This window comes from Ostrinia nubilalis, chromosome 29 (assembly GCF_963855985.1).
Source record: "Ostrinia nubilalis chromosome 29, ilOstNubi1.1, whole genome shotgun sequence".
In the NCBI taxonomy this organism is placed as follows: Eukaryota; Metazoa; Arthropoda; class Insecta; order Lepidoptera; family Crambidae; genus Ostrinia; species Ostrinia nubilalis.
Window position 1 is genome coordinate 173,059 of NC_087116.1, and position 16,007 is coordinate 189,065.

The following is a 16,007-nucleotide window of genomic DNA, read 5'->3' on the forward strand; positions in this document are numbered from 1 at the left end:
GGTTATTCTAACCCTTAATACTATACAAATAAAGCTCAAACTCACATGATGCGCAGGCGCACGCCACTCTAGATGACGCTGTAATCTACATTCCATTCTAACCCTTAACACTACACAAATAAAGCTCACAATCACAGACCTATATCTACATTCCATTCTAACCCTTAACACTATACAAATAAAGCTCAAACTCACATGATGCGCGGGCGCAGAGTGGCAGCAAGCGCCACTCTAGAAGACGCTGGGATCTACACTCCATTCTAACCCTTAACCACTTACAAATGAAGCTCAAACTCGCAGAGTGACAACAAGCGCGCTCGCAGCCTAAGACACGTGAATAATGACGTTGGAATCTACATTACATTCTAACCCACGCCATAGACATAAAGCACAAATTCACGTGTTGCCTTGCGACACGTGCGCTACACTCCATTATAACCATTAACACCATACAAATAATGCTCAAACTCACATGGTGCGCAGGCGCCACTCTAGATGACGTTGGAATCTACATTCCATTCTTCCTTAACACCATACAAATAAAGCTCACAATCACAGGCCTATACAATATACAATCTACACTCCATTCTAACCCTTAACACTATAGAAATAAAGCTCAAACTCACATGATGTGCGGGCGCAGAGTGACAGCAAGCGCCAAAATAGATGACACTGGAATCTACATTCCATTCTTCCTTAACACCATACAAATAAAGCTCACAATCACAGGCCTATACAATATACAATCTACACTCCATTCTAACCCCTAACACCATACAAATAAAGCTCAAACTCACATGATGCGCGGGCGCAGAGTGGCAGCAAGCTCGCTCGCGACCTCGCGGCACGTGCGCGCCGCCGTCCGACGCGCGTCGCCCGAACGATGACGCTGGAATCAATAAATTTATTGAAAAAAAATAAAACCGACTTCAAATGCGTGAACACAAATAATACCTATTCAACAAAAAAATAATCGTTCAAATTAGTTCATAATCGGCGGAGATATTGCGTATAAAAAAGTTCATCCCCAATTTTCCACCCTTGGGGGTGAAATATTTTCTTCAAATTAGCATGAAACCACCCTTTTCATAATACCTATTCAACAAAAAAATAATCGTTCAAATTGGTTCATAATCGGCGGAGATATTGCGTATAAAAAAGTTCATCCCCAATTTTCCACCCTTGGGGGTTGTTTTTTTTATTACTAAATTTAAATGGGACCACCCTTGAGGTATTACCTATACGCCGAAAAAAGATTTGTTCAAATCGGTTCATAATTGGCGGAGTTATCGCGTAACAAACATAGAAAAAAAAACATACGGGTCGAATTGAGAACCTCCTCCTTTTTTTGAAGTCGGTTGAAAACAATTCAAATTCCAATATTTTATTCAGTACGAGTACATAGGCCCTTTCCAGGTAGCTTATACACGTCCCAAATATGCATAGCTTGCCCTATCAAAATAATCATAAAATAAAATTAAAATTCATAAAATTCATTTATTTTTGCAAATAGGCTTTAAAAAAGCGCTTTTACACGTCCCAATATTAACCCTACCACTGCTTCGGGACAATAAATGGGCCAGTGCTGAGAAGAAGCAGCGCAAGAAACTCAGTCACTATTGTCAGCCTCCTTTTCAAGGTTTTACAGTCTTTAAAATATACAAATTATAGTCATAAGTATTGATGCGAGCTAGGTAGTTAAACATTCCAAACATTTTTATCTTTTACTAGCTGACCCGGCGAACTTCGTACCGCCTTAGCGTAGAGATTTTCTTAATATTTTTTTCCGTAAGAACCATCCTTGGACTTCCACAAACATTTAAAAAAAAGAATTATCGAAATCGGTTCAGCCGTTCACACGTGATGCCGTGACAACGCGAAACGGGTTTCATTTTTATATATATAGATATAATCATCAACTTTATAGTAGCCCTTTTTCATTAAGGTGCTTTTGATATGTGCTTTAAATTTATGAATGGGCAATTCTACAACAGTTTGTGGTAATTTATTGAAAAGTTTAATACATTTCCCCATAAATGAATTACCAATCTTGTGCAGTCTGAAATTTGGAACGGCAAGTTTATTTTTGTTTCTTGTATTGAACTTGTGTAAATCACTCTTTCTAGTAAATTGCTCTATATTTTTGCGAACATATAAAAGGTTTTCATAAATGAACTGTGAAGCTACTGTCAGTATATTAATCTCCTTAAAGAATTCTCTCAAGGAAAATCGGGGTCCAAGGTTATAAATCTATACTTATAATAAATCTGTAGAGAGGTAAATTCTGTACATGAAATATATTTTCATCATAACTATCAGGGGGTGATTAGTGATCGATACTGATGCCAAAAATGCAATCAGTAAAATTTTTGTCTGTCTGTCTGTCTGTATGTTCCTTATAGAAACAAAAACTACTCGACGGATTTTAACGAAACTTGGTACAATTATTCTTCATACTCCTGGGCAGGTTATAGTATACTTAGGAGTTCCCACGAGAATGGGAATTAGCGAGAAAATCCTTTTGTATGAAAAATCTAAACCGCTTAAGTTAGACGCTTGGCATGCAGGTACCTTAGTAAAAACAGGATATTGCAAAATTCCCACGGGAACGGGAGTTAGCGGGAAAAAACATTTGTATGAAAAAATCTAAACCGTGTAAGATAGATGAAGGGGGTAAAACGGGATCCACGCGTACGAAATCGCGGGCGGCCGCTAAATAAATTAAAAAAGGACAATGTTCGTTCTCCATACATTGTTCGCCTAAGAACCAACAATTTTGACATATTACTACCCGAAAGCGAAATAATACGATTCTGTGTGTAAGAACAATGATTCCTGATGGACACTTGCCATAAAATGAATGATTAAGAATATTAAATCACAGCGATTTTATAATATGTCGTTTATGACAACATGGCGTCTAATGTATTGTGTGAATGTATGAACACCGATTCGCGAAAAATGTTTTGTATTGTCGTCACGCCGAGTCGCAGCCAAATAGTATAAAATAATAGAACAAGTTTTAGAAATACAACTCGGCATTCCACTTTTATAATATGCCCACATATTGCACGTAAATAAACAACATGAATCGTAGGTAGTTTCCACCCTTGTCATCTGACACATGAAATAAACTCCTATTGTATTATAGATATCGAAGCCGAATCGTATATAATAATAGAATGGGTTTTGGAGATCACTCGGGGTTCCACTTTTATAAAATACCTACATATTGCATAAAAATAACACGAATCATGGGTTTTCTTTTCACCATTTACATCTGACACGAGATAACAAACTCCTATCTCCATGACTACCGTCGTAGTCTATGCCAAAGACTACAATATTTTAAGCAAGAAGTTTCAAACCTTAGCGGCTACAGTAACCCCTGGGCCACATACATCGTGATAACATACGGTCGACACCGGAACGAAGTCTTGCGATTATGCAAAAAAGCACCGTATTCTGGTGCGGCTATATCACGTTCAACCGGGGTTTTAATTCGACTAAAGTCCTGACTAAAGACTGGAAGAAAATACGCCGTATTGTATGAGCACTTCGTGTTCGTTAAAGCGGCTTCAGATCTAGAGCCTACATAGTTTTCTTTCCAATAATATCCGCAAGTAGCGCTGCATGGTCTTTACAACAAAAACAGCAATAGTTATTAAGGTGCCAAAATTATATGATTACTTTGGCACGGTATTATACACGTTCGAAGATTTGTCATTTTCATTCATTTCATCATCATCATCATCATCATTTCAGCCACAGGACGTCCACTGCTGAACAAAGGCCTCCCCCAATGACTTCCACATCGCACGGTTGGTAGCGGCCTGCATCCAGCGCCTTCCCGCTACCTTTATCAGGTCGTCGGTCCACCTTGTGGGTGGACGTCCCACGCTGCGTTTTCATTCATTTATTATTTTCTTAAAGTGCCGGAAAAAAAATAGTTTCTAGCTGTCCCAGCAACTTCGTCAATAAAAAGTTTTCTTGTCTTATCTTTAAAATCGTAATATTAATTTCTGAACGTATCCTGTTTGACACCTAATAATATTATTTGACATAGCTGGCTCGGCGAATTTCGGCAAATTAATTTTGACATTGCAGAATATGACTTTTGATAGGTTTATCATAGAATTCGGCGGGGATATCCTCACGGAGGAAGTTCGAAAAATGGCGGAACAAGATCTTATAATAATGCAAGGCCGAAGCTGTAACGCGCGTGCTCCTATAGCGTGAGTATACAATAAATAGTAATGTCTGGTAAATAGTGGTAATACGTATCGTTCGTTCGTTCGTTTCAGCCGAAAAGACGTCCACTGCTGGACAAAGGCCTCCCCCAAGGATTTCCACGAAGACCGATCCTGCACCGCTCGCATATAGGCACCTCCCGCGACCTTCACCAGATCGTCGGTCCACCTAGTGGGAGGCCTGCCCACGCTACGTCTTTCGGCTCGTGGTCGCCACTCAAGAACTTTCCTGCCCCAGCGGCCATCAGCTCTACGAGCTATGTGCCCCGCCCCGTCTATGTCTATATGCGCTACGATTACAGGGTATCATTTTGCATAGTCGCAAGACTTCACTCCGCTGCTGTCAAATCAATGTCGCATAATGTTATCGCAATGTGTGTGGCCCTTGGCCAAATCACAGAAGCCTATGCGAAGAAAGAGCACTTGAATGACAATGAAAATCAGGGTTACCATTTTGTAAGATCTCCTCACTATTGAGGGTAACAAAGTAACATTAATAATCTAGCCATTAATTACATTTATTACCTATACGAGAAAGTAAAGCAACATGCGGTTTTATTTTAATTTGTAAAATATTTGTAACAGTTTGTTCTAAGTTTAGTTTTACAACAGTATTGCTGTTTCAGCTGTCACTGTGAAGCTTTGGGAAAATAAATAAATAGAAAAAATATTAACATAAATATTTATTTAAGTTTTTATGTTCATTATCATAATATTTTATGCCAATTTAAGTTACACTGTGTGACAGTCTTTGACACTAAACAAACTCTTCAGCTTAATAATACCTACCTACAGGGCGTTTTTATAGTTACTCTTGCTGATGAAACAAGAAGGGTTGATTCTACTACTGAAATACAACTACTTTTCTTACAGGACCAATATCAAATTCTCAAAAAAATTCACATCCTCGTGATGGTGATAATTTCTATGAAGAGGTTTTTTTTTTATATTCGGTCTCTTGGGATAGGTTATTCCATTTGAGCCGTAGAATTAATCCTTTTTATTTGATCACATATAAAAATAACACAAGTTTTTAGGAAAACTTCTTCTTTGGTATGGTATCACCACGGAGTTATAATGGCGGCAACTCTGTATCACTGACTTGGAACTTTCAAACAGTATGAATAATAAGGGCACCACATTGGTTTCTTTCTGAAAAAAGGCTTTCACTTTTAGTACTAACCCTTTAGCACTATTTTATTGAAATAAAAATACAATAAACGCACAGAAGACTGAAATTGAGTCAACTGACGTGACATTTATAATTTGTTGACATTATGACAGTTTGACAAGACTAGGGATTGAAAAAGTTTTAATTGAAAAAGTAAAATGACAATTTATTAAAACGATTCACAAGGATATAATCGATTAAAAATATTTATAAAATGTTCTGATACTTGCCTGTAGCGATTATCCAATCCTGGTTTCTACTGAAAAACTACCTCGTGGCAAGATTTTAATAAAATAATAAAATCTTTATCTTCTCTTTCACAATCTATAAAAGTTCATTTGGTCTATTATTATACATGTGCTATGAATGAGGGTTTTCGCGATTGAAAAATCCGCGAGATGGCAATACGTAGACGCGAGGTCCAAATGCTGCATGATTGGTGGATTTTGACATATCTGTCAATGTCATGTCAAAAATAACCAATCATGCAGCATTTGGACCTCACGTCTACGTATTGCCATCTGGCGGATTTTTCAATCGCGAAAACCCTCATTGGCATAGATTATGAGAGATTGGCAACTATACTAGGTTGATATATGTTTCTCTCACTTCAACTGGCATTGGATTCAACATCGGATTCTGACACTTTTACAGTTATGATACCATGAATATCAGTTTATGGTCCTAATTATTTTTATTTTATTTACGACCTTCGACCAGTTGGACACTTTAGATAGCTTCTTGTAATAGTGTCAATATCTTTTTAGCTTTTAACGCAAATCTAGTCTTCAAAGCAGTTTAATCGATTTATTTTATTTTCGAAATCGATATTTTATTGTCTATGATGGCCGCAGGAACATCACTATACATGGACTCCCAGCAATAAAGTACGGTAATGCCTCGTACAGATTTTATCGGCAAAAATTATGGAACTTGATAGGTTTTAGACCATGCCACGCACCAAAACGTCCGGAAGTTGTAATAGTATTATAGAATAAACGTTAAAAGACTTATTTATTTAATTTTTCAATGCTTAAGTGTCCATTAGAATGAAAGGGTGCTTAATGTATTAAAAAAAATAGAAAATAATTATGATGGGTTAATGTTTTTGGGCGGTTTTTAGGCGATTTCTGACAATGTCCTTTCTGTAACTATTTGTGATGGGGGTTGAATCAATTCGCGACGTCGATAAAATACATATGTCCATATTGTCTCACCGTGTCCCTGCATGGCGTGCGGTGGCTTGAGCAAGTGCTGGTCTTTGACGCTGAAGTAGCGCGGCGGCTGGTGCTGGACGGCCGGCAGTTTGCCGCAGAGGTTCGTGTTGGGCAGTAAAGATACGTTCGCTGGCGCTTGTTGCTGGAATAAAACATATCATAACATATTAACATTGTGAAACATCTAAAACGTTAAAATAACGGTAAAGATGACCCACGCTGAACTGTCCCATCAAACTCAATGACAGGGGGGCGCTACCATCGTTCAACTATATGGTTTCCAACATGGCAAAAATCGGAACCAGCGATCCGGTATTGACGGTGGCGCCACGCTGTCAATGTCATGGATAGGACAGTTCAGTATTTTGGAACTATATTGTTATAGCCAATGAGCTGCTATCATAGTGACATTGACGTCAGTATACAGAGGGAAGCGCGCCGGACGACTCCTCGCGCTTTTGAAGTATTTAAAATAAGGGCAATATAATGTGAAAGTTAAGTTTCTCATGAATAAAACACTGGATACTTGTTTCGTGATACTCGTAGATGAAACACATTTTAGAGCAGTGTTTCCCAACCTTTATTTTACCGAGCCTCTCTGAACAGAAAACATCCCCCCCGACGATTTTCTTCGCTCCCTGATTGGGAATTTCTGCTTTAAAGAGATACTATACGGGCGTGGACGTTACACGTTACGTTGGTACCCCAACGCTCTACATTTTGACATTGCAACAACGCACCATCGGGAAAATAAGAACATAATTGAAGGTTTTGAAATTATAGAGACGAACTCCTTTGAATGAAAAGCTACTTAATTAGAACTAAACACTTCTAAACCGTTACAAAACACTTACTACGTACTAGCTAACGGTTACCAGATGGAGGTAGAAAATTTTGTGGCTGGGGATGAACATTTTGTGACAGGGGATGAATATTTGTGACAGGGCATGAAAATTTTGTGACAGGGGATGAAAATTTTGTGACAGGGTATGAAAATTTTGTGACAGGGGTGAATATTTGTGACAGGGGATGAAAATTTTGTGACAGGGCATGAAAATTTTGTGACAGGGGATGAAAATTTTGTGACAGGGGATGAATATTTGTGACAGGGCATGAAAATTTTGTGACAGAGGATGAAAATTTTGTGACAAGTGATGAAAATTTTGTGACGGGGATTGAAAGCCACATGAAGGGGGTTGAAAGTTACATGAAGGGGGTTGAAAGTTACATGAAGGGGGTTGAAAGTTACATGAACGGGGTAGAAAGTTACATGAAGGGGGTTGAAAGCCACATGAAGGGGGTTGAAAGTTACATGAAGGGGGTTGAAAGTAGAGATGAAACGGATAGTTGTTTGGCCGGATACCGGATACCGGATATCCGGCGAGCTGCTAGGCCGGATAGCCGGATATCCGGCGGCCGGATAGTTGTCCCATTGTCATGTTGCATGTCGTAACGAGTTTAGCGCCGCACAGGTGCTTCAAACGCGATCAGTGGGTCTAGTAGACCAGACAAGTCACACTTTTCGAAAATCGAATCTGTTCGAATAGAATGTCAGATTTTGCCACTCGTCTAAGGGGCAGATCAATTCGGGCGATTTCGGTTGCCATCGTGAGTATGTGATTGAATAGCGAAAATTCAATTAGTTTACTTGCTGCGTAATCTGACTGGACTGCATTATACAGGGTGACTTTGAAATCGTTGGAATTCTTTTTAAAATAAGACTACTAAAGAGCTGTGGTTTTCTGAATAAAGAAAAATAAAATAAAATAAAATAAAATACTCATGATTCCCCAAATATGAGTCATATCAAATTAATTAAAATTTCAATATTTGAAATCTTGTACAGACGACAGCACATCATCAATCTTCATTCTGTGGCATCTTATTTTAATGTATTAAGTGTTATTTTGCAACAAAATGTATAGGATGATGTGCTGTTGACTGTACAATAGTTTTAAACTCTTTTTAAGAGCACACTAATACAAATACATAGTTTATTTTATTTATTAGGACAACCAAAAAGACAAACACGCATACATGGAATTACTATAACTAGAAGTGCTTAGAACTAAGTAGTTAAAATAATGACAAAAAATCTCATTGGATTTGTCTCATATTTGGGGAATGCACTATGTATTATGAGTAGTCCTATATGAAATATATGAAAATATATGAAAACCTATCGGATGACTGTGACATTGAACGAGAGAGGAGAGCGTTGGCGGTCCGATGCAACATGCTCGCCCGCAGGTTTGCCAGGTGCACAAGAGATGTCAAAATTACCCTCTTTAAGGCATTCTGTCAAACATTTTACACCTGCAGTCTGTGGTGTGACTTCACGCAAAAGACCTATAACGCTCTCAGGGTTCAGTACAACAATGCCTTCAGGATGCTGATGGGGCTACCAAGGTTCTGCAGTGCTTCGACTATGTTCGCGGAAGCGCGTGTGGATGACTTCTACGCTATCATCCGTAAACGAACAGCGTCGATGCTTGCGAGGATACGGGAGAGCGCCAACAGCATCCTGTCGGTTATCAAAGATAGGCCATCGTGTCCCATCTTTAAGCACTGGATTAATATTCACATGCATGGATCCAGAAACCGGTTTTTTGACTGATTTATGTTACTACTAACCTAGATTTTAAGTATAATATTGTTACTAACACAACTCTGTATGGATCAGAATGGTCTGAAATTTTTTTTTTTTTTTTTTTTATGTGATAGGAGGCAAACGAGCAGACGGATCACCTGAACTAAATAAACGTATTATTATTATTATATATTAAAAGGATGCCAACGATTTCAAAGTCACCCTTGTATGTCATCACACCATCAGTGAAAAAAAGATCGCCTATTTTATTTGGCAATATTTCGACATTAAAATATATTTACTATTTATTTATGTATTCGTCATTAGAGTGGATAGACCAGAAAGGAAATTAGTTTTTTGTAAGGCCTTAAATATGGCTTTTTTGTAACTTTTTGGACTTGAGATAAAAACCGTCATTATTGTAAGCAATTTTATTGATATTTAACTCAAAGATTAATGTGTTTCATTTTATTATAGGAAATTTTCGTAGTTTTTTAATATCCGGTATCCGGCCGGATAGTGAGCTACTATCCGGTATCCGGCCGGATAGTAAATTTAGGCCGGATATCCGGCCTACCGGATAGTTGCCGGATATCCGTTTCATCTCTAGTTGAAAGCCACATGAAGGGGGTTTACAGTTACTTGAAGGGGGTTGAAAGTTACATGAAGGGGGTTTACAGTTACATGAAGGGGGTTGAAAGTTACATGAAGGGGGTTTACAGTTACTTGAAGGGGGTTGAAAGTTACATGAAGGGGGTTTACAGTTACATGAAGGGGGTTGAAAGTTACATGAAGGGGGTTTACAGTTACATGAAGGGGGTTTACAGTTACATGAAGGGGGTTTACAGTTACATGAAGGGGGTTTACAGTTACATGAAGGGGGTTTACAGTTACATGAAAGGGGTTTACAGTTACATGAAAGGGGTTTACAGTTACATGAAAGGGGTTTACAGTTACATGAAAGGGGTTTACAGTTACATGAAAGGGGTTTACAGTTACATGAAGGGGGTTTACAGTTACATGAAAGGGGTTTACAGTTACATGAAAGGGGTTTACAGTTACATGAAAGGGGTTTACAGTTACATGAAAGGGGTATACAGTTACATGAAAGGGGTTTACAGTTACATGAAAGGGGTTTACAGTTACATGAAGGGGGTTTACAGTTACATGAAAGGGGTTTACAGTTACATGAAAGGGGTATACAGTTACATGAAAGGGGTTTACAGTTACATGAAAGGGGTTTACAGTTACATGAAGGGGGTTTACAGTTACATGAAAGGGGTTTACAGTTACATGAAGGGGGTTGAAAGCCACATGAAGGGGGTTGAAAAGGTTAAACAACTTACGTTGAAGTGCGCGGACACGTACAGCGGGCCGGCGCGCAGGTCGGCCGACGCCGCGCCGCACACGCCCAGCTCGCCACCCTGTATCATCATCATCATCATCATCATTACACCCGCATTCACAAACGATGCTTGCTTAAATGAAGCAACAATGTGGAGTCAAAGGCACAGCGTTGAATAGAGCACTGTGATTGGTGTGTCACTCCGCCATTCAAATATTGTCTATGAATTGCCCAGACTGTAAACTGTTTGTATACCTATTACAAATAAATAAATAGTTTTTGAAACCTTATGCGTCAACGTGCACTGTGAGACCTCATAGTAATGTGTGTGAATACGGGTGTTACGCCCTTTTTACCCACGTCTTATTTATTTATTGAAATTTCACACACACTCATATCGTCATAAATTATAGCCTATAATATGTTAATCTGGGTTATAAACAATAATACTATAAAGTTTCAACAAAATCCGTTCAGTAGTTTTTGCGTTAAAGAGTAACAAACATCCAGACATTCACACAAACTTTTGCATTTATAATATTAGTAGGATGTTGCCGTGCTCCCCGCTATGAGTGGAGAGCAAGTGTGGACGGCCAAGTTTCAGTTTGAAGAGAAGCAAACTTGTTTCACACTAAAGCCTGGTCCATGAGCACGTAGAATTTTGTCCAATGACCCCAAGATACCCATCCTTATCGCTCGCGCGTAATTTTTTTGCTGTCGTGCTCGCACACTCACTGCGGGCGCCCGTCGCACAGTCGCGACAGCAATATAATTACGCGCGAGCGATAAGGATGGGTAGCTTGGGGTCATTGGACAAAATTATACGTGCTCACAGACCAGGCTTTATACATGTCTCGATTAAGATTAAGCATAAGCAGCCCGATTCAAAACGCCCTGTAAACAAAATGCTGACCTGTCCGTGCCTGCAGTCGCCGGGCCCGACGGTGTGTCTGCGCGCGGCGTGCGGTTCTTCATGGCGCGTTTGACACGTCTCTTCTGCCGCCGGCGCCGAGCCGTCGCCGAACTGGGAAAAAAATATACCGTCAGCCAAACAACTCAGCTACTATAGGAGCCGCTCGACGGAAACTACTCCAAAGTCAACGCCTTTCATTGATTTTTCTTTGCAAAGCTTACAGAACTGTGAGCACGGAGGCTCTGCCAGTCCTGGCTGGTGTACTGCCGGTCGACTTAGAGGTACAAAAGCGTGCGGCTATGTACTTCGCATCAAGGGAAAATATAACCTCAGATTTCTTAAATAGCCGCGATCGTTCTAAAATAAGCCGATTATTTGATTCCCGAGAAGTCGTTGAAGAGGAATTACTTAATGAATGGAAAAAAATATGGGTTACGTCTATTAATGGCAGCTAGTTGCTAATTGCTCATAAGATAATGCACTGTGTAGGTTTGTTGTCGACACGAAAAGAAGAAGAACATAATTTTGATATAATTATTGTCCGTGGTGCACAATATTTTCTTAAAGATTTTAAACCTTTGTTTGTCACCTGTCATCCGCTTTGCAATGGAGGGAAGTCGAACCTTAATTTCGAACTCCTCCTATGTTCTTCTGATTAATTTCGTTGCGGGTCCAATGACAGTTTAACTTTCCCCCGGGACAAACTTGACCTTCATTGGTTGGGTTTTTGTGGCGGTCAAGCTGTAGATCCTGGCTACACAGGAGTTGCAGTGGTGGGAACGAGAGGTGGGAATAGTCCCGTAACAATAAAACTTACCTATTATTTTTCCAACAATATCCGGAATCCATCTTGTTGAGTAAAGCCCCTGTTTTTTCATGGTTTTTTCGTCTTAGCAACTTCCTCCCTTCGACTTCCGGCGCCACCATCGCTCGTTTTGGTGGGGGCAATGGCGGCGACCGGAATATGGCGCGGCTTTTTGATCATTATAGCGTCGTCTTTCGTAGAAAACTTCATTCATTTTCAAACAATGCAGTTCATATTTTGGTTGGTAACAGTTTGATGCTTTATTCCTTTACATGCCTAATGTGTAAGTCAACAAAGCGAAATTGCAATTTATTATGACTGTAAGAGCGGTCCGTGTATGTTGACCATTGCCTGACTGCTCAAGCTGACCATATAATAATAATATGGCGGGCCTTAGACCTATGGTAATAACTCAATTACAATTAAGATATACGTTTATCAACGTGATGTCTCGTGTCACATATTACGTACATGCCACAATTTTGTGTCCAATTGCTTTCACTTGACAATAAACAACGAATCGGTATCCTGTGATGGTATGCATAGTATTCGACATCTAATTTAGCAACCAATAAACTCCGGTACGTGAAACGAACATTGAAATCGGTCTAAAAAGGCACAAAAGTTGCATTTAACATGCTCGCGAACGAGCATTCGCCAACGAACGCGCTCGCGTACCTTCTCCAAGCTGTCGGCGCGCTCGGTCAAGTAGTCCACGTTGACGCACGGGATCGACACCAGGCACTCCTGCGTGGACTCCTCGGCCTCCATTTGTTCTTCTTCGGGATTCTAGAAGGAAGAAAAAAATTCTAGAAGATTATTCTGGATATAATACTATTTATTAGATATAGGTGTCAGGTCATTTAGACTAGGCGCAGACCATCGATTTTTAGTTGGCCGATAGTTGTGCCCGATTTTAAATTGTATGAAGAATCGGCCAAATCGAATCAGCGTAATGTGCGCACTTCCATACATCATACTGATCAACTGCCCGACTAAACTATCGGCCGACGAAAAATCAATGGTCTGCGCCTAGTCTTAAAATGACATTTGTACAGCAAAAACAATAAATTTTAAAGTAAATCATCAGTATCACTCCAACCCTCTTAATTTACTAGAGGCAAATGGAGGATTTGTCCTACACTCCCCACGCTGGTCAGACGGGTTGGGGAGGCCTGATGCTCGCATATTTGTCCCTTAGTCGCCTTTAATGACACAGGTAAATGATGTCAAACACATAATTTAACACGAAAACAGGTAATAATATTAGATATCTTACCTTACAACTAGTGAGATCTAAAGGCTGGCCGGTGGTGGAGTCGAGCGAGTCTGCAACAAAGTTATGTTATGATTAAAAACAAAATAATTAAAAAGTAACTAGTCATAGAAGGGTCAAACTAAGACGCTAAAGGCCAAAAAGTAGCCCAAAGGAGTATTACTCATGGCCAAAGACGCCTTAAAATCCATAAATGACTCCTAAAGTCCTAAGACTGACCCTAATGGCCAAAAATGCACTCTATAGGCCAGCATCGAGTGACAAAGGCCACCTAGTGTCCATAAAGTTCTAAAATTGGCCCGAGTGACCAAAAACTGGGTTTGGCTCAGGTCACTCTTTGGCCTTAGTGCCTTCTAAGGCCTCAGCCTCGAATTTAGCGGGCAGCGGGGCGGCGGCGGTAGCGGCAGGATCTTATGCGTATAGACCGGTTCTCGAAAACAGCGGCGCGGGAGCGGGCAACGAGCGGGCAGCGCACTCCTTCTTTTGCCCACAATAAATCGAGCGTTAGGAATAAATTTGAATCGATATAAAATTGTCGTTGATCAGACATTTCATTTGCGAATAAAAACAAATATCTCGACAACACAACCCCGAACACAACACTTCGCCGCTAAAGCGCCGCGCGAGCTGCCCGCTTGTTTCGAGAACGAGTCTGCGTTGCCCGCCCCGCTCCCGCGCCGCTACCCGCTAAATTCGAAGCTGAGGCCTAAGGCCAAAGAGTGACCTGCTATGAAATCAACAGTAGTTGAAAAGGCTCACTAGCGGTTTTAAAAGGCCTAATACATGCCCTAAAAGCCAGAAGATGATTCTTAAGGTTCACTAATTGTCCTAAAGGTCTAAGACTAGGCCAAAAGATGGTTAGAGGGTAAATATATTCCCACCTCTGTGTTGCAGGCTATTTCTGGCGCTGGTCCTCTGCTGCAACTTGTCCATGAGCAGGTGGTATATCGCGTAGATGTGGTCGAGCCGCTCCTCGCGCACTTAGAGCTAAGAGCGGTCTTCATTGCTAAAGACTAGCTTTAAGGTCAGAGAGTGGTCCGTCTTAAAGAGCAAGAAATGGCCCTTCACAATAAAGAGTGATCCTAAAGGCACCAAAAGCACTTTAGTGGTCTATTAAAGGCCAAAGACTGGCTCTAAGGCCTACTAATGGTTTTAAAGCCCTAAGGCTGACCCTAGAGATAAAAAATGTCTCTCTAGAGGTCAAAGAAAGATCTAAGGGCCCAAAAGTAGACCTAAAGGCCTACTAATGGTCCTAAAGGTCTTAATTATTCCCACCTCTGTGCTGCAGGCTGTTCCTGGCGCTGGTCCTCTGCTGCAACTTGTCCATGAGCAGGTGGTATATCGCGTAGATGTGGTCGAACCGCTCCTCTTGTACTGACTGGAACAGAAAGAAAGAAAGAAAGAAATAAAAATTATTTATTTGACAACTAAAAAAAAGTGCAAAAACAATGAAGAGTAAGAGAAAAAAAAAGTTGCCAAAGAGGTCACCCACTCAGTATCATCTTGACAGTTGACATTTTACTGCCAAGTGCCAAGACACTGGTTTTCAGTGGGTACCTTTTTTCAGAAAAACCAAAATTAAAATAATTATTTTAAACATCGTTGGGGCAAAATTTCCACAATGTCCGGTTGGTGGCGGTCTGCATTCAGCGCCATCCCGCTACCTTTATGAGGTCGTCGGTCCACCTTGTGGGTCATTGTAGAAATCATTGGGGGAGGCCTATGTTCAGCAGTGGACGTCCTATGGCTTAAATGATGATGGGGCAAAATTTCCTTATCACACTGCAAAACAAACACACTGTGAAGTTGGACTTGCCATCTGTTTTGTCTTGTTCGCACTCCTCAAATAATTTAGTCGAGTGTCGGGAATTTTTTTCGAGTGGCGGGTATTTTAGTCAAGTGGTGGGAAATTTAGTCTAGTAGGGAGTAATTTAGTCGAGTGGCGGGAAAATTTAGTCGAGTGGCGGGAAATTTAGTCGAGTGGCGAGTAATTAAGTGAATTGGCAAGTCATTTAGTCGAGTGGCGAGACATTTAGTATTTAGTAGCTACTTAAACGTGTCTGAATACAAAAAAAAATATCGAGTAAGATATTAAATCGAGTCGTTCATCACACTGTCACACATGTGGCACACTGGCTCACTGACGCTAGCGTAGAGGGAGGGTTCCTTAAGCCTTGTTCGCACTAGTCGAGTAATTTAATAGAGTACCTCGCGAAAAGGTTCAGCCAAACCAACGCGATCACACGCGATCAGCCAGCGTGCAGCGTTGGCGATCAAGTGACTTCCCTTAGTGCCTCACCTGGAACACGTGGTCCGCGGTGGATGTGGGCCAGCAGCGTGTCGTGCCAGGCCGCCGCGCGGGACATATGAGGCACACTGTCACCCTTGTGGCACACTAGCCCACTGACGCTAGTGTGGACTTCCCTTGTATCTCACCTGG

The 16,007-nt window shown here is 40.6% G+C and overlaps 1 protein-coding gene and 1 long non-coding RNA gene across 2 annotated transcripts in view; one reads left to right on the forward strand and one right to left on the reverse strand.

The window, feature by feature from the left end:
• Positions 1–16,007, forward strand: part of LOC135085706 (uncharacterized) — a 463,562-nt gene that overhangs the window by 74,348 nt on the left and 373,207 nt on the right. The gene's annotated exons all lie outside the window — the stretch shown is intronic.
• Positions 1–16,007, reverse strand: part of LOC135085747 (uncharacterized) — a 63,028-nt gene that overhangs the window by 19,699 nt on the left and 27,322 nt on the right. The window contains exons 11-17 of the mRNA XM_063980546.1: positions 14,843–14,945; positions 13,571–13,620; positions 12,970–13,080; positions 11,487–11,597; positions 10,575–10,652; positions 6,639–6,780; positions 798–889 (exon numbers count right to left, since the gene is read on the reverse strand). Coding sequence (XP_063836616.1) covers positions 798–889; positions 6,639–6,780; positions 10,575–10,652; positions 11,487–11,597; positions 12,970–13,080; positions 13,571–13,620; positions 14,843–14,945 — 687 coding nt within the window. The remainder of the gene's footprint in view (positions 1–797; positions 890–6,638; positions 6,781–10,574; positions 10,653–11,486; positions 11,598–12,969; positions 13,081–13,570; positions 13,621–14,842; positions 14,946–16,007) is intronic.